The sequence below is a fragment of the Elgaria multicarinata genome, chromosome 5 (genome assembly GCF_023053635.1).
Source record: "Elgaria multicarinata webbii isolate HBS135686 ecotype San Diego chromosome 5, rElgMul1.1.pri, whole genome shotgun sequence".
Lineage (NCBI taxonomy): Eukaryota > Metazoa > Chordata > Lepidosauria > Squamata > Anguidae > Elgaria > Elgaria multicarinata.
In genome coordinates, this window is record NC_086175.1 from 46377200 (window position 1) to 46396041 (window position 18842).

The window sequence follows — 18842 nt, forward strand, 5'->3', positions numbered from 1 at the left end:
GTGCTCCCGTTTTGCCACTTCCGCCTAGCCTGGTGTTTTTATTACCCCCCCCCCCAATTATTTGTTTTTCACACTTTTTATCCTTAGCTGCTTTGTGAGAACTTGCCCTAAAAGGCAGGGTCAAAATAATATTAAATATTAACGAAACCAATGAAAGCTTTCTAATCGGTGTAGGGTCTAAGCCAGCACATTTGTGCTAGCCTTCAAGGCCTCAAGAATACAGTGCAGATCCTGGAGAGTAATGAATAAAATCAAAATAGAGTTGCATAAAATGAGTTGCATGAGAAAATGCCATTATTTCCCCCTTTTCTTGGAAGCCTTGCTTTGTCCTCTATTCAAAGGTCACTTGGGATTGTGCAATTTCCAAGATGGGCGACTTTCTAATTCCCCTTTATTTAAGTTTGATTCAGCAGCAGTTTAATGCTTGCTTACTTCGAACAGAGCCACTCTGCTGGGTTCCTTTGTGAGTGGAAAGCTTCCCTCCTTCTTCTCCTTAGGCATCCCGTTTATCTTTCAATAGATGGACTAAGAGGTGCGGCTCTTAAAATTATGCTCATGCCCTTCTTTTTATGACTGAATTGCACAGTGTTTTTAATCAGCCCAGAAGTGCAGTAATCTCCTAGAAATGCTTTGTATGCCGTGTCTTATTGCTTTTATAGAACAAAATTTACACATTAAAAGGGGGAAACAATTAGTCTTGGGCATTTACCTAGTATTATAGCTTTGGTGGTGACATCATGCCCAGCCAATTAGAAAGCTCTGGATATATCCAGGGCTGTGTGAGCAACAGAAAACACACAGGAAGGGGAGGCATTATATTTGCCTTGCTTGCTTTTAAGTGCTCTCTAAAAGGATGCACTAAGTAATAATAATAATAATTTTTACAAAATGTGGATGACATTTTAACATGCTAGAAAACTGTTTCTAGCGGTTCTGTAAGCACATGACTTTAGCCAAAAGATGGAGAGAGGATGAAATAACTTTAGTAAGGCAAAATCCTTCACAAGCTGTTCTTAATATATGATAACCATAAAGTGCTATGTAATGCAGAGATATATTTCTCCTTTGACCATTGCTAATGAGAATGCTGAAGCTAGTGCCACATGAAGCTAGACACTTTTATTATGGGCTTGTGAGGGACTCAAGAGCAGCAGATCTCAGAACAGGGGGGTGTCTATACGGGTTCTTTACCCCGTCCTAAACGCGCAGATTTGCGTTTCAGGACATGTGATGCAGTTGTCCATTCACCGCAGCACCAGGTTTTTAACACGATAATGCACATGTTCATAGTTGTGATCTGCCACGACTTTTGGATCAACTATAACGCCAGTTTGCACTGCGTTATAGTTATGTGTCGTTGGGGGAGTTAAATCGCATTTTGACATGTGGCCATCATGCTGTCAATGAACTTTGTTGGATGATTCTATGTTCTACTATTTTGAGGTGTGTGTGTGTGTGTGTGTGTGTGTGTGTGTAAGTAATGCCCTTGCAGGCCATTCATTCCTTTTCTTCAGGTAGAAGAAAGTGATGGCCAGTAGTATTCAATTTCCACAGCTCACTTTAGTAGCTGTTCAGTGTCAAAACATGTTTTTGAGGAGTAGTTTTGTTGGTGAAGTAAGAGCATGCCTTAAGATGAGTTTACAGGTAGGACCACAGCATAGAAAAATGTCAATGAGATGGAAGACAATGTGATCAAAGTCTCTTAGGAGGCTATGTATGGTATGTATTAGCATTTTTTGGATTAATTTTTATTAATATGTTACATTGGTGATATGGCATACGAAAGCTGGTCTTTTGACGCATCTTGTTTTTTCCCCAAAGAAAGTTAACGCTTCTTCCGGGGACTCAGGCTTGTGCTTAAATGGGAAAACTATACGATAACGATTCAACTTGCTGGCTAAGTGGGAAGGAAAGTACAGTGTGGGTTTACCCAGTTTCAGTAAAGAAGCAAATACTTTCAGGGTGTAACTCAATGGAATCTAGCATTTGCTGCAGATAACTTGTATGAGGCCAACACAGCACTTAGTATCAGTTTTTAAAGAAGGTATTCACACCCCTCTTTGGTACAGTGATTGTCACACAGTACATTTTTATTTATTTAAATATACCTCCCTCTCTTTATAGCTCCAACAAGCTCTCAAATGTACAAAAAATATTCACAGCTGACCCCATGCAAGCATTCACAGAGATCTGATAGGACTTAACATGCCCAAATCTTGGTGGCTGTGGCCCAGTTCAAATATAACACCACCCAAAGAACTTCAGTTATGGGGTGATTTAAAAATGCAACAAATAAATAAACAAAAACAATAAATGCAATATGATTCTGGCTTAACTAACTGTGGTTTGTTTCCTGAGTTCGGATGCAATGGGAAACTTGTTTAGGACAAGTGACAGGTAAAAACTTTGAAACTTCCTTCATTTGCAAATGGGAGCCCATAAGTTAAGAGCTTGTACTCATAACAAGGCCCATGTGTACAGCCCTCACATTGCACATATAACAGGGTGGCCTCTTTGTGTGAAAGATGTTTGGCTGCAAGTCTAATAGTGTCCCCCACCACAATCTGGGAGTGTTTGTGTATAGGTTGCCAAAGATGTGAACTTACTAGGGTGCTTTAAAAGCATAAAAAGAGACTTTCCCCATTGTTTCAATGAATGCTTACGAGAGTAAGGTAGTTGTAAATGGCATTAATAATGGTGATGATAAAAATTAATGATCTTTGCTGCAATCCTGAACAAAGTTAGTCCGCTTAAATTCTATTGAGTTCAGTGGGATTTAAGCGGCCTAAGTGTGTGTAGGATTGCAGCATTTGCCTGTGCTCTTACTAATGAAATGTAGAGACCAAGGGAAGAATAAAGCCTCTACAAGATCAGCTGCTGGAAAGATTTAAATTGTCATTACAATGGTTATGTAGCTTCAGCTAAAATAAATCTGCATCCTTTTACTAAGACAATATTTTGGGGGAGTGAAAGGAGTTGCATTGAGCCAATTGCTCAGTAGAACTGTTCTTTTCAACTTGATTTTGAACCATACCACTCTACTTCCACCATGATCACTGCATATTCTCTTTTGGGTACCTTTATTTAGGGTGACCATATGAAAAGGAGGACAGCGCTCCTGTATCTTTAACAGTTGTATTGAAAAGGAAATTTCAGCAGGTGTCATTTGTATATATGGAGAACCTGGTGAAATTTCCTCTTCATCACACCAGTTAAAGCTGCAGGTGCCCTGCCCTTTTTTAAATCTGGTCACTCTAGTATAGCTCCTGCACCTTTAACTGTTGTGATGAAGAGGGAATTTCACCAAGTTCTCCATATATACAAATGACGCCTGCTGAAATTCCTTTTTCTATGCAACTGTTAAAGATACAGGAGCCCTGTCCTCCTTTTCATATGGTCACCCTACTTTATTCCTCTAGGGAAAAAAACTTTGCATGAATGACTTAAGTGTGTGTAGCTATCTATCTTTTTTTCATAGTTGAAGGATAAGTTAAGGACCACCTCCACCTGCTTGAATGCTCAGATCTTCTTTTGAGGCTCTTCAAATTCCTTTGCCTGAGGTTGTGCAGTTTGCCACTAGGAAAAGGGCCTTTTCAGTGGTCTGGCCCCTTTTGGGGAATGCTTTCCTCAAGGCGGCTCACCTGGTGCCAAGTGAAGCCTTTTCTATTCTCCATGGCTTTATTATATTGTCAACAGTTTTATTGCTATCTTTCTAATCTTACAGTGTAATTTAATGCATGTTTACTCTGAAGTAAGTCTCATTAAATTCTATGGGGCTTGCTCCCAAATAACTAGGTATAGATTGCAGCCATAATGATTTTTTTCAGGGCCTGTTCAGACATCGCACTAAGCCATGGTTAGGACCGGTAACCGTTTTGCAGCAAGTAGTTAGTGAGCATGGTAAAATTGTGGTTATGTAGCCACCATGATTAGGACAAATACCATTCACATCACACACCAAGCCATGATGGTTAGCTCAAAATGCATAACCATCATGGCTTAGTGTGTTGTCTGAACGCTGTTTCCCTTACTGTTTTTTTTTTTTAAAAAAAATGTGGATTATTTTTAACTTCTGTTTTGTAAGCTTCCTGTGGGGCTTTATAATTGAAGAAAGGGATATAAATGTTGTTGCTGCTGCTGTTGTTGTTAGATTAATTATAAACTAATAAAAATTTCTGCTTCATAAATCTTCAAAAGTAACTAAGAGTAGATGGAGATTTCATTGTATTCTTTTGAAGATAGTGTACTGCCGTTTCTAAAATTCACGTTCATAGATTGGTTTTCTTTCCAATATAAAAGAAAATATATATAAGAGAGCCCCAGGAGATGGCAGTATACAGTAACATTTAAATTGTTCAATAACCGGAGGGCAAGAGAGAAGGACACTAGTGTCTCTGCAGAATATGCGTTCATTATTTCTATCCAACAACACTTATTGATCCTCCAAAAATGTGTTTGGTAGAAGTTTAAAATATATATATTGAGCAATTGCTATCAGATTTGTGACGTATTGCCCTCTCTCAACTTTTGTGAAGCTAGCAAATGAACTCCTAAAAGTGGATCATATCAATTGCGGGTGCCACTACAGCATCATGAGCCATGACATTATTATGGCATTGAGGACAGTTAAGCTGCTATTTTAGCCAAATAAAGTGGTGCTGGTATTTAAGGAGAGAGAACCCACCTGAGACTGTTTTCCAGAAATGATAGACTAGCATACTTTCAGGTGTACATAAATCTCTACCTTGTTGTTGTTGTTTATTCATTCAGTCGTTTCCGACTCTTCGTGACTTCATGGACCCGCCCACGCCAGAGCTTTCTGTTGGCCGTTGCCACCCCCAGCTTCCCCAAGGTCAAGTCTGTCACCTCCAGAATATCATCCATCCATCTTGCCCTTGGTCGGCCCCTCTTCCTTTTGCTTTCCACTTTCCCTAGAATCAGCCTCTTCTCCAGGGTATCCTGTCTTCTCATTATGTGGCCAAAGTACTTCAGTTTTGCCTTTAATACCATTCCCTCAAGTGAGCAGTCTGGCTTTATTTCCTGGAGTATGGACTGGTTTGATCTACCTATAAACCTGAAAGTATGTGTGGGGTTTGAATGTCCAGAAACGTTTACCCACTTCCTAATGAGGTAAAACTGAAGGCATGCTGGGAGGCATAGGCATAACAGAGATCTTGGGGGATTGCGCCCGGCAACGTGGACAGTCTTGTGAGATCTCTGTTAACGGCTACACAGTCCACAGCCTTCGCTGGAGCTGCCCATGTCGCTGAAAGGAGGGAAGCGGGATGGTTTTCCAGCTTTTGTGCTGCCTTTGCTCCATTCTAAAAGGCTGAAATGCCTTCCCTAAGGCTTAGTTACTGGCAGTAAGATCTTTAAACTGCAATGTGCAGGAAGTTTTGGTATTTTGGCCCTGCCCCCTTTGCCCCTCCCAGCACTAGAACGCAGCCCCTGAGAACTTCTCTGAAATTGAATCCAGCCCTCAGGGTGAAAGTGGTTACCCATCCCTGGCTTAGTGACGCCATTGGGGTGGGGGCCAAACTTGTTCCCTGGCCCTGGCAATCCCAGCCGTTAAGAATCAACTCTGCACCGAAGCGGTGTGTTGCCCTGCCTCTTCATTTGCACAGCACCAATCCCGGTTTCTTATTCTTGATTATGATAGAGTGTGACAGAAAGTTTTGAAGTAGCTCCTAAATATATAGGGTTGGACCGGACTTGCTGTTCTGCTCTTTCCATTTGTGAAAGGGTTTGAGATCCAGTGGAGGGGGGCTTCCCTTGCGGAAGGATGGGCAGAGGCAGTTTTTGTTGATTTCCCCTACAGCTCCCCCCCATCCCCAGCCATCCAACTCCTGGCTCCGTTGTATCAAAAATACCAGCCTGTTGTAGCTTAAAGCTTTGATTTTGCCCGTACCTAAGCCTTAGGAAAGGCATTTCAATGTCTTTTAAAATGCGGGAAAAATATACAAAATCTGGGAGGCTACCAAATGATTGGGAGAAGATGGTGGGGCCAGGGGGAAAGGGGTGGGGTAATTTGGGGAACCCCAGAGGGCCAGATTTGGCCACCCAGCTTGAGGTTCTGCACCCTCTGTTCCAGAGTGTCCCTTGACCATCTGTCAGGTATGCTTTAGGGTGGATGCCTGCATTGAGCGGGGGGTTGGACTTGATGGCCTTATAGGCCCCTACCAACTCTACGATTCTATGATTCTATGACTCTAGAGCAGCTGGGGAGGGGCACAGGGAGCTTCAGGGGAGGAGGAGAAAGAATTGGTGGAGCTTTGCCTTCCCTGCTTTCTGCAGTGGGGATCATCCTATGAGCAGAATTCCACTCGTGGGTAATCTGGATCTCAGCCATTGCTTCACCATCATCAGGACTTTCTAATCAATAAATGACAGAGGGAGTAATCAAGAAAGAGCCCGCCTTCTTCCGCCGAGCTCTCCGACCCAGCCGGCGAGGAGGTAGGTGGGTGGCGGCGGCGGCAAAGACGCCTCTTCCTCGTCTCTTCTCCAGGCAAGCTACACGATTGCTTTGGGGTCGCACTGGGGGTGCATGGAAGCACCCTCAGTACGACGTGTAGAATCCCCCTTAGATGGGTTTAAATCCCATTGAAATCATTAGGCCTTGTTGATGCTCAGGCAATACACACCCAGTGAGATTTGCTTCCCCAGAGCCACAATAGGCATACCTATGTAAACTGAAAGCATTTGCTCCCAGATAAACTCTTGAAAAGCATGTGGTGATTGCCCAGAACTTCTCTATGAGATCATCAAATCTCAAAAGCATTCAGAGGACATGAAAGTCCAGAGAAAAACTCTTTTGTCAGCGGGTAGTTAATTTAATCTCCGTTTTTGTACATCTCCCCAAATACAGGAACAGGTGTCAGAGAAGATGTTTACCTGATCTGGAAGGAGTTGGAGGAAGCCAGGAATACATTGATACAAGTTCAGAGAATTCTGATAGAGTTTGAGCAGTCTGAATCAGTTACAGGTATTTTATAAATTACACACACGCACAAACATAAAAATTTCGGGCTACTTTGTGTTACTCATAGATAATTTTGAAAGTTATGTTTCCCCTCTTGATCATTCTGCATAAGCGTCCCTCATAAGGTTGCTCTTGTAGATCTGCGGATTGCAGAAGCCTTCCCTAATGTTGCGGTTGCTCAACTTTCTTGCAAACAAGCGTGCCACTGGTCAAGCATCAAACTATGAGAGTGTCAGTGCAGCATACACCACTTACACCAGGCCATAAGCAGCTCCCTGTGGTTTGGGTTGTTTTGCCTCTAATGCACTAACAGCACCATCCCAGGCATGTCTACTCAGAAGTAAATGCCCCATCGTACGCCATCAAATGCCTGGGAGTAGAGGACCGTTTTAACCTGGTGCCAAAAAGATGACAGTGTTGGTGCCAGGTGGACCTCAGTGGGGAGAGCATTCCATAACTGGGGGGCCACCACTGAGAACGCCCTCTCCCTTGTTTCCACCTTTGATGTTGATCGTTGTATCTGGCTAGGTTCAGGGAGAGAAGCTCCATCAGGTATTGTGCTTCCGAGCCATGTACAGCTTTATAGGTAAGGCTTTGTATGCATAGGATTGCACTGTTAGTGGCCTTATCAGGCAAAATGGGAGATGACCATTTTATTACAGTTCAAGATGATGGACTTGAAAATCCCAGTTTAGGCACAAATGTTTGAAACTTGTGTGCTTTACTGCTTTATCCAATACGAAGTTTCTCTTTTTAGATGGTTTAAAAGAAGCTGTATATAAAGAAAAAAACCATACCTTATAGAGCTGTAGATATGTATCTAAAGACTAGGGTGTTAGGTTGATTATATTAGGTTCAGGCAGATGCTAACGCATGCTCATTCGTTCGCATTTTTAATATCAGCAACGAAAGCCGACTGTTCAGTGTGTGAGTCGAAAACAAAGGATTATGTGAATTCCAAGGAGTGGCTTCAGAAGAATGGCTTGAAAGCACAGAACCTGACCATATCCAAAGCGTTTGGCGATTGCGCTTTTCGTCATGCAGATGGGATCGTTGACATAAAAACCAAGCCAGAGGATGAATCTTTTCAAACTGATGCTGTAGGTAACACATCCATTTTGGTCCGCCTCGCTCTTTTCTTGACTGCCATTTTTGTTCCATAGGCTTTACAAATGTGCTGGGGGCTGCATAGATGCTTTGAAAACCCTGCGGTTGCTGCATGGTGGCACTGCGTCGGTTATATGATGCACCAGCACCTTGCAGCCATTGTGGGGCTTTCCTGTGAAGCTGGATTTTAAAAAGTTGGGGACTTACTCTACCGTTTTTAGCTAGAACGATGCAAGTACAGCACATCTGTTGTCTAACCTCACTCTGGCATTGTGGCGGAGGCATTCCTGGGTGGATGGCACCCCTGATTGGTTGCTGTCTGCCTGGGCAGGGGGCGGGCCCGATGAGCCAAATGGCACCTGAAAAGTCTGCACCCTCCCTTTGCATCGGGATTAGCTGCCGGCACCCCGCAGCAGAGAGAGCGCTCTTGTTATACAATAGGGTAGACTTCACCAACATGGAAGGCTCCATACGTGTTAGACTACAACTCCCACCACCTCTAACCAGCAAAGGCAAGAGACGCAGGGCCAAAAATGCCAGTATGTTGTAGTTTAAAGCTCTTACTTCCAGTAACTAATCCTTCAACCTTTTAGAATGGCGGCGGGGGTGGGTGGGGAATGTGCAAAAACTGGGAAATCACCAAACAGTCGGCAGTCAGGGGAAAGGGAATGGGGACAGGGGAACAGATGTGACCACATTGGGCGTCCAGGTGGGATTTGGCCCATGGGGCTAAGATTGATCACTCCTAAACTAAAGTTTCAAGGAGGGTTTGCAAGGGTAAAATATAATGGTAAATTACTCATTATTATTTTCATTCAGTGCAGGAATAGAGAGAACTTGACTTATCCAGTAAATTGAGTAGTGAGTGACCTCAGCAATGAAGGCAATGTAGCTCTTTTCCTATGCTAACCAACTGATGTGAAGAAGAAATAGTTTCATTAACTTCTTTACATTTATTACCACTTTATTAATCTAGAGCAGGGGCAGCCCTCCAGGTGTTGTTGGACTGCAAATCCCATTAGCCCTTGTCAGCATACGAAGGATAATGGGAGTTGCAGTCCGACAACACCTAGAGGACTACACATTCAGCATTTCTGATCTCGATGCTTAAGTTGCTCTAGTCCTATTACAAAATGTCAGACATTGAATTAGCCCCATCCTCCCAGTATTATATCTGTTCTAACCATGAGAGGGCCTAGGAGGGCTTCATAATACTATTCCCCTCCTCATAGTCGATACATTTGATGAGCAGGAACGTTTGGGGTTTGTTTCTGCATTGGTACCGACCCATAAATGCAAGTTTAACGATGCTTTGGGAAGATAACATGTGAAACCTCCACTGTATCATTTTGTTCTTTTAGGAGTCTAACAAGAAGGTCATCCATGCAAAATACTGTGGCAAGTTTGTACATACATTCTTGGAAGATGGCTCTATAGTCCACATACATTTGAATAATGAAAGGTGCAGGCACTATGAAGATCGGATGAAAAATGCTCTTGACCAAATGGAAGGAAGGTAGGCTTGCTTTCTAATGAAATCGTTTTTTTTAAAGCATATTTCTTTTGCTGGGAAAAGGTATCCAAAGCATAACTGTGTCTGGTTAAAACAATTGTGAAATTCCCAGGCACTATAATAAACTAGTATTGGGTATTCTATTTTTTTAAACTCTTTTTATGAGGTCTGAAAAGATGTTGTACACACAGTGATTAATGCAGGTTAAGCAGGCTGTCCTAGTTGAAATATGTTATAGACCAAGTATATCTATTAATTTGCAAAGGCTCATATTGCCAATATAATTTATTACATGACCATCAAAATTATCCAAATAAATCAAATTTAAAATATCCAGCCTTCAACTATAGTACTCCATTTTTTTTTAAAAAAAAAAATACTTTAATAAAGTGGTTGGTTAGGCTGTGGTGTTTCCAACTCATCTGTATGTGTGTGTGAATTTGACATAGGGGGAGATGGCCGTGGTATTGGAGTTAATGAGCCCAACATGGTGAAAAGTCTCACCTAACACATTTTATGTTGAAACGTTGACCGTTCAAGTGTCTATTTATTTATTTTTATTCATGAGATTTTGAGTTGAAGGAAAGAGGTGCATGAATACGTTATCAAGGGTTTGTAAAATTATGCAGTTAATATAATTAAATTTATATCTCACCTTTATTCTAAGAAGTTCAAGAAGGATACATGGTACGCCAACCTCATTTTACCCTCACAACAGCCCTGTACGGTAGGTTAGGTTGAGAGACAGTGACTTGCCTAAGGTTGCCCAGTGAACATAATGGTTGAGAAGGGATTAGAGCCTGGGTGACCGCTCCCCCCTCCCCCCTCCCAGCCGTAATCCAATGCTCTAAACCAGTCTTCCCACATAGGTGCCCTTCAGATAGTGTTGTATTAGAACTCCCAGGACCTCTGATCATTGGCCATGTTGGCTGGGAATGCTGGGAGTTGGAGTCCAGCACATCTGGGAGACACCTGGTTGGGGAAGGCTGCTCCAACAACAGTGCCACATTTAGGCAGGAAATACACTACTGCTTTATAACAGTATTGAAGTGTGCTGACAACGTTGGGGCCCAGGACACATTCCATATACCGTTTTCAAACTGCTTTCAAAATGCGTTATATTGTGCTTGGTGTAGATCTGGCCTTTCTCTGTATTAACAGGGGAGAGCTTAGATATTATATAGCTCTACACCTGTACTAAAACAATTGCCTCTTTTTTAAACACCCCCCCCCATTTTCATATCTCATTTTTTTAAAAGGGGCTCCTTTTGTTCCCTTTATCAGATTAGCAAGTGCTTTTTACAAGCATAAGAGAATTAAGAAATGGCAAAAGTGACCATTTCACACAGTTCTCTCTTGTGCCTTTCATTTCATGTGAGAAGTATTTTTGTATAGACTTCAGGAGTTGAAGCAAGGGAGCCGAGCACTCTTTGGGGAGATAACAGAAGATCACATCTATATTCTCATTGATACATCTCAGTCTATGAAAGACAAACTGCCAGTGGTGAAGCAGAAAATATTTCAGCTCATGCGGGTGAGTGAAAGCTCTGATTCCAAAGGCAAGGGTGGTGACAAAGAATGAACGCATAGAAATATTCTCCCTGCCCCTGCTGTAAGGATATAGAAAGCTCCCTTATACCGAGTCAGACCATTGGTCCCTCTAATTAAGTATTGTCTACACTGACTCTTGCTAGCTCTCCAGGGTTTCAGACCGGAATCTTTCTCAGCCCTACCTGGAGGTGCCAGGACTTGAACTTCAGACCTTCTGTATGCAAAGCAAGCGTTGTATCACTGAGCTATGATCCTTCCCCACAAATGTAGCTGCTTTCTTCAGTTTGGGATGGGTGGGTGGTTAGATTATGAAGTGGGTCCAGTATTTCCAAAAGATCACAAGGAAGAATGACAATCTCTGCTAATAAATCTTTTTTGACACAACCTCTAGAAGAATGGAATCTACTCCTGTAGTGACTGCTTTTCAAGTATAGCGAAACAAAACAAAAACAAAAACACGGTGATGTTTCTCATACAAATGAGAATTCAATGGAGCTTTTCTTGCAGGAACAACTGCAAAACAAAACCAGATTTAACTTCATTAAATTTGATGCTGAGGCAGTCGCTTGGAAAGAGAAACTTGCTAAAGTTAACGATCGCAATTTGGAGGATGCTTTACTTTGGGTAAAGGAACTAGAGGTAAATATAGAAAAGGACATTAAGAAAATATAACTAAGTTATTGCTGGTACACTTCCCTGTTGGGTTATTGTGCCAGAACTTTTCTCTCTCTGGAACTCTGTTTGTGCTCAGAAACAAACACACATCACGCAGGTCTTACACAGCAGAGCTGGTTTATTTCCTTCAGGCTTCTGTGCAGTTCAATTCAGATCAGTTCAGATCAGCACACTGAGGCATACACAGAGAGCAGTGATCATAGAGCAGTGATCAGTAAGCAGTGATCAGTTCCATTTTACACAAGTGAGAAACTATATACAGATCTACACAATTCTTATCTACATTACATACAGCTGTGATGAGGCTAACTTAGAATCTTGGCAAGGTTCCCAGAACAGCCTCTATCTCAAGGTAATTGCCCACAGATAGTCTTTCTCTGTTTAACCCTGAGATAGCCATACACACACAATTTTAATGACTAAGCAAGTATTTCTTTTCATATACTTAACAGTCCTCCTCTTGCGCATGTTGTTTAAATTGTGTTACAATCTGAGACCCAGCTTTAAAAGCATCTCTTTGTGTTTTACCATTGAACGTTCCACCTGTCCTTCCTCATTTTGTTTTACTTTGAATACCCATTTACTGTTAATGGCTTTACGACCTTCAGGTAAAGGTACTAGCTCCCACGTTTCATTTTTTTCCATTGCTCTGATTTCCTCTGACATTGCTTCATGCCAGCCCTGAGCTTCTGTAGGTTCCATCTCCTGAATTTCCTCAAATGAAGTAGGTTCATAGGCTATTAGTAAAGCTCTATGAGAAACCTGTTTGCTTTGGTATTCATCTGAATAACGAATTGGAGCTTTTCGTTCCCTTTCTGGTTGCTTTGGCATAGTTACAGGCATAGTTTCCTCCTCTACAGTTTCTTCCCCCTCCCTCTCTTGCTGAGATTGTTCAGGAATTTCTTCTGTTTCTACAGCTTTCTGTTCTACAGGCAAACTTACATACTGTTTTGTTTCCTGCATTTGTTCATGAAAAACTACATCTCTGCTCACAATTACACTTTTGTGATATGGAGACCACAAACGATAGCCTTTTGTTTGTGTATCATATCCCAACAGTTTACATTCCAAACCTCTTTGAGCTAGCTTTCCTGGTCTGTTTTCTTTCTGAACATGAGCAAAACATTTACTTCCAAAAACCCGTATATGTGACACTCTAGGTTTTCTTTTGTAAAACATTTCATATGGGGTTTTTTCATGTACAGAGTGGTAAAGCCTGTTTAACAAATAATTTGAGGTGGACAAAGCTTCTGCCCAGAACAGATTAGACAATCCTGACTCTTTCAATAGAGCTCTTAACATGTTCTGCAAGGTTCTGTTTTTCCTTTCTGCAACTCCATTTTGAAATGGTGAATATGGAACAGTAAGGTCATGTTGTATACCCTCATCACTGAGGAATTTTTTAAATTGGTTGCTAAGAAATTCACCTCCCCGGTCCGTTCTTAGATTAGCTATAGGTTCTTTAAATCTATTTTTACTCCACTTAACAAACGCTTTGAACTTTCCAAAAGTTTCACTCTTCTGTTTTAACACATACACAAATCCAAATCTACTGTAATCATCAACAATAGACAAGAAAAATCTGTTTCCTCCTTGACTTGTCTCAAAAGGACCTGCAAGATCTGCATGTATTAATTCAAAAATTCTTTTTGTTGTTCTCTCACTATGTTTTGGAATGTTTGACTTATGACACTTGGTTTCACTGCATACATTACATTCTACATAGTTAGAACATGGTTTGATTTTCACCCCTTCACACAATTCTGGAATCTTAGAAATTGTTTTATAGTTAGCATGACCAAACCTTTTATGAGTTAAATGGATACACTCTTGGTGTGGTTTGCAATTGGCTATTGTTTTTGTTGTGACTTTGCTGGCTACAACTTCATTTTCTGTACAAGTATTAATCACATACAAAGAATCTTTCATTATTCCCTGCACACACACCTTGTTTCCCTGTTTTATAGTACAATTTTCTTCAGTAAAACAAACCTCATACCCCATTTCTGTTAACTGAAACACACTTAGAAGGTTTGTTTCTAATTCTGGTACATATAAAACACTTTGTAGTTCAACTCCCAGACAATCAAAATATACATTACCCACACCACATATCTGGATTTTTGTTCCATTTGCAAGGGTAACACGCTTTTGCTCTGAAGTAGAAGTTTCCAAGGTTACAAATGAAAGTTTGTCTTTTGCCATACTTATTGAAGCCCCAGAGTCCAAAAACCAAGGATTCATTGTCTCTTTGATTCTTGCTAGAAGACACTTCTTTGTTGATTCAGCTTCATTCATGTTGTTTTCTTCTCTCCACTTTGCTGTCAACAGCTTTTTCTTCTTGTTGTTGCAATCCCGCCTTAAGTGTCCTGTGGAACCACAGTTAAAGCATTTCTTTGCCTTTAATGCAGCCACCACGTCAGAAGATTTATGGCTTTGTTGAAATTCAGCCACAGGAAGTTTAAGGCTCTGTTGTTTTGAAGCTTGTCTTCTTTCATAGGTTTCCAGTAGTTTTCCAGCTACATACTCGAGGGTTAAATTTTTCTCCTCTTGACTTTCCATCATGGTGACAACCGCGTCGTACGATGAATCAAGACTTGACAAAATCACATAGACTTGGTGTATAGTTGTAAACTCCATCCCTCGTGCCCTGAGTTGATTGAAGATTTCTCTCATGCTTTTCAAATGGTTTGACATAGACTCCCCTGGTTTCAGCTTCATTCCATACAGTTTCCGGGTTAGAATTACTTTACTGCCCGCTGTTTCTCTTTGATATACAGCTTGTAGCACATTCCAGCACTCTTTTGATGTATTCAAAAACTGAATGAAGGAAATTTGAGAGTCTTCCACAGCTAATGCAATAACTGCCATTGCTTTTGCATCATCCTTAAACCATTTAGCATTCTGTGGATCTGCTCTATCTGGTGGATCCTCTGTGACCACATACCACAGTTCAGCCTGAATCAGATACATTTGCATTTTGTAAGACCATAATGCATAGTTAGAGTCATTCAGCTTTTCCAACAATTGATGCAAACCAGACATATTAGCTCCTGCCATTTCCTCTGCTTTAGGAATTGGTATCTCACCGTCCTTCTGCTCAGAGTCCTCCTCAGAGTCAGCCGACTGAGATTTTTCCTCACTTTGCAGCACTGGCTTTAGCTTGATGTCTTCCTTCATCAACAGTTTTCTGTTTTAGCAGACTCCTGGTTCTGGTTCTGATACTGCACCATTCCCATCAAGTTCTGGTTCTTCTGCCTGGGTTAAGCTGGCGTAGGCTTCCTGGACTGGACTGGGCTGGTCTAGGACTAGGCTGCCTGGACTGGGCCCATAACCTTTGTTGGGTTATTGTGCCAGAACTTTTCTCTCTCTGGAACTCTGTTTGTGCTCAGAAACAAACACACATCACGCAGGTCTTACACAGCAGAGCTGGTTTATTTCCTTCAGGCTTCTGTGCAGTTCAATTCAGATCAGTTCAGATCAGCACACTGAGGCATACACAGAGAGCAGTGATCATAGAGCAGTGATCAGTAAGCAGTGATCAGTTCCATTTTACACAAGTGAGAAACTATATACAGATCTACACAATTCTTATCTACATTACATACAGCTGTGATGAGGCTAACTTAGAATCTTGGCAAGGTTCCCAGAACAGCCTCTATCTCAAGGTAATTGCCCACAGATAGTCTTTCTCTGTTTAACCCTGAGATAGCCATACACACACAATTTTAATGACTAAGCAAGTATTTCTTTTCATATACTTAACATTCCCCCTCCCCCGTTGCCCCAGTCCCATCTTCTTTTGGTTCCAATGAAGATTTTTATTATGCAAATCCTTGAAAGTAGATACAATTCAGACTATTTGCACGAGTAATTACATAATCGTTTTTTTGCATTTTTTGTGTCATTATTGGAATCTACTACTCACAGTTGCTAGAATGTCCATTTGATTTAAAAATTACTCTCTTCAGTCTCTTATCCTGTGTTAATATTCACAGTTGTGGGAAAAGGGGCCTGGTGAAGATGACACATTCCTGGTCCAATCCAGTGTCATATTGGGAATGTTTGGTGTACTTCCCCTCCTCCTTGGTGAGCCCAGCTTCAATGCAACACTTCCTGGGTGGTGGTTAACTACATTTTTATTTTGCTCAACCTCCAAGGAATTCAGGGTCCCCCCAGCACCCATTTTAACCTCACAACAATGATGTTTAGTAGGTTAGATGGAAAGATAGACTTGCCCAAGGTCATCTGGTGATGTTCATGGCTGAAGTGGAGATTTGAACCCATGGTCTCCCAGGTCCTAGTCCAGCACTCAAGCAAGCCATGATACCATGCTGGCTTACCTGTCCTTCTCTCCTCACATTTCACATAATACAAGACTTCCAGGTTTGTCTGACCACAGTTTCCTGTGACGTTTGAATCAGGAAGCTGTGATTCAAGTGTTCCTACAACGCAAGATCAAACTGTGGTTTGCAATCCTAGTTTGTAGGGAGAACTCAAATAGCAGTTTCCAGTTCAGATGGCACAGTAAACCGTAGTTTAACAAGCGAGGAAGCATTGTGTTAAGCCAGGTGCATGAGGGGAGGAGCTGGCATGCAGGTATATGGTGCATTCCTGATACAATAAACCATAGTTTATTGGAACAAGAATATGAAGTCTGAACTGGGCCACTGCATCTCAAATGGCTTATAGTGTCATGTGTAAAAATATACTTCGTTGCAGAAGTGCTAGAAGCACAGATTTTTCTTGGGAACAGTCTCTGAAGCAATAGTTTACACTTCCCTTTCTCTTTCCATTGAAGAAGAGCTTTGAACTTCATTTTGCCTTGCAGGAACATGATCTTCAGTTTCCTTATTATTTCCTGCTCCTCTGCAATAAAGTCACATCCAAAACCAGCATTTGCATCTTCCTTGCCTGAAATGCCCATGTTTGCATATCTCCTAGTGAAGGAAAATGTGACGGCTGTCTTTTTGATGTGATCTTGTTGCAGAATAGGGGTGGGGAACATCTTTCTTTTTCTTGAGGTCCATATTGGCCTGGTTCAGACAACACGCTAAACCATGCTGCATGCATTCCCTTAACCATTTTGTGGTTAAGCAGCTTGGTTTAGCGTGTTGTCTGAACTAGGCCATTATCTTGGCTGAAACCTGTCAGGGCTTGCATTCTAAGCAGTGGGTGGAGACAGAGCCAAAAGTGGGTGAGGTTACTGATGTGCTCAATATGTGAGAACAACAACAACAACAACAAAAAAGACATTTGCATTCTGTTCTCGTCCTCCAACTTCTGCAAGATTCCCTTCATTAGTTTTGTTGTTGCGGGACAGAGCAGGGTGGAGTAAATAATATAAATATTCCGCAGAAGGGATGGAGATGGGTTATGTCCTGGGGAGACTTTAGATGTCTAGATTGTGAACTTCATGCTTGGCTCACAGGCCAGATGTTCCTTATGCCTGTTGTACAGGAACAGGAAGTACTGAGCAATACGGCCCTCTATTTCCTATGTGGCAAAGTAACATCTGAAGCTGCAGTCAATGTAATCAAATGCCTGTGATGTTCCATTTAATCCAAATAGCTAGTAGCAGTCTTCCAAGTTCCTCCCTCTCCTACATACACATTCCAGCAGTTTGCAGAAATAAACTTGTACTACATTTCCTAAAATACATTGTTATTTGGATCTATAAATCTCAGCTAGATAAAGCTTATGCATTACTTTAAAAAGAGTTATTGACTATTAAGTACTAATTTATCACTTATTTCTATTTAACTGTTGCTCATCATGTGATTTAGACTAGATGAAAACTGAGTTAGTTGTTCCCCTGGACAAGTCATGTACTGCCTCTCGCCAACATATTTGACAAAAAGATGTGACAAACCATTCCACAAATTTGGCACGGTTAATAACTCCATTTTATTCTATTGCTTTTCCATTGACTGTTTAGGTTGGAAGTTCTACAAATACTCTGAAAGCACTTCAGATTGCCTTTGCTGATAGTGAGACTCAAGCCATTTATCTTCTTACTGATGGGAGACCTGATCAGGTATCTATGGAAGAAGCAAACCATGTCAGGGCAATGTGATGATGTAACACTGGCAATATGACAAAGCAGACCCTTGATGTAGACCTGGGATGGCCAAACTGGGGCTAACCTGACAGTTCAAGGAAGACACGGGCCTTTGTCTCCTCCCCATCTTTTGTTCCAGCCACGCATTGGAACCATGAGAGATTGGGAGGAGTACATGGTGATGGTGGAGAGAGCAGAGGAAGCATGATCCTTCAGCCCCCAAAGTAGGAGGTTCCAAAAAGCAGATGGCTGGCTTGGAGCAGGGGGGAAATGGGGCAAGGTTCCTGGGTGATCCCCAGCAGTGGTGGTTGTGGGGCCAGGAAGGCAACAGTAGAAGTGGATATTGAGGAGGAGAAGCAGCAATGATGAGGGTCTTGGAAGACAGATGGAGAGAGGGAAGCTGTAGGATCTATGTCAGGAGAGCTAAGGAGGGAGGAGAAATAGCACGAGCAGCTTAGGTGGGGGCAGTTGGGGAGAGGGAAGCTGCAGATGGTGGTGGGGTATTGTGGAAGGTGGGTGCAGCAGCAGTAAGCACAGCTGATATTAGTGGGGCGGTTGGGAAGGGAGATAGCCTGATGGCAGGAGCTGACGCTCAGGCTGAGATTAAATGTTACACAGGATGCAGGGATGCTGCTGAAAACATTTAGCTCCCCATTTCTAGCATCTAATAGAATTGACCTCATGTTGCGGTGCCATGATGTTCCTCATTTCCTTCCCAGTATCCGTAGCAGCCAATGATGTGCAGCCAGGGTAGAGCGGGGTGGGGCAGAGAGTGGGAATAGCACATCATGACATCACAACATGATAAGATATGTTCTGTTGGACATTATGGATGGAGAGTGGGGAACTGGATGAGCAGCTGCTCTCTCAGACTCATGAAGGTCTTTGTGCTTGGGAAGTGTTTGCCATCTGGGTTATGGACTAGGCTTTCCCATTTGGGTGCCCTCCTGGTCTGG

General features: G+C 42.0%; 1 protein-coding gene across 1 annotated transcript in view; it reads left to right on the forward strand.

The window, feature by feature from the left end:
- The window catches only part of VWA3B (von Willebrand factor A domain containing 3B), a 77015-nt gene that overhangs the window by 27430 nt on the left and 30743 nt on the right, over positions 1 to 18842 (forward strand). Inside the window, exons 9-14 of the mRNA XM_063126287.1 lie at positions 6866 to 6982; positions 7883 to 8079; positions 9448 to 9602; positions 10995 to 11133; positions 11658 to 11789; positions 17764 to 17862. Of these exons, the coding sequence (XP_062982357.1) occupies positions 6866 to 6982; positions 7883 to 8079; positions 9448 to 9602; positions 10995 to 11133; positions 11658 to 11789; positions 17764 to 17862 (839 nt within the window). The remainder of the gene's footprint in view (positions 1 to 6865; positions 6983 to 7882; positions 8080 to 9447; positions 9603 to 10994; positions 11134 to 11657; positions 11790 to 17763; positions 17863 to 18842) is intronic.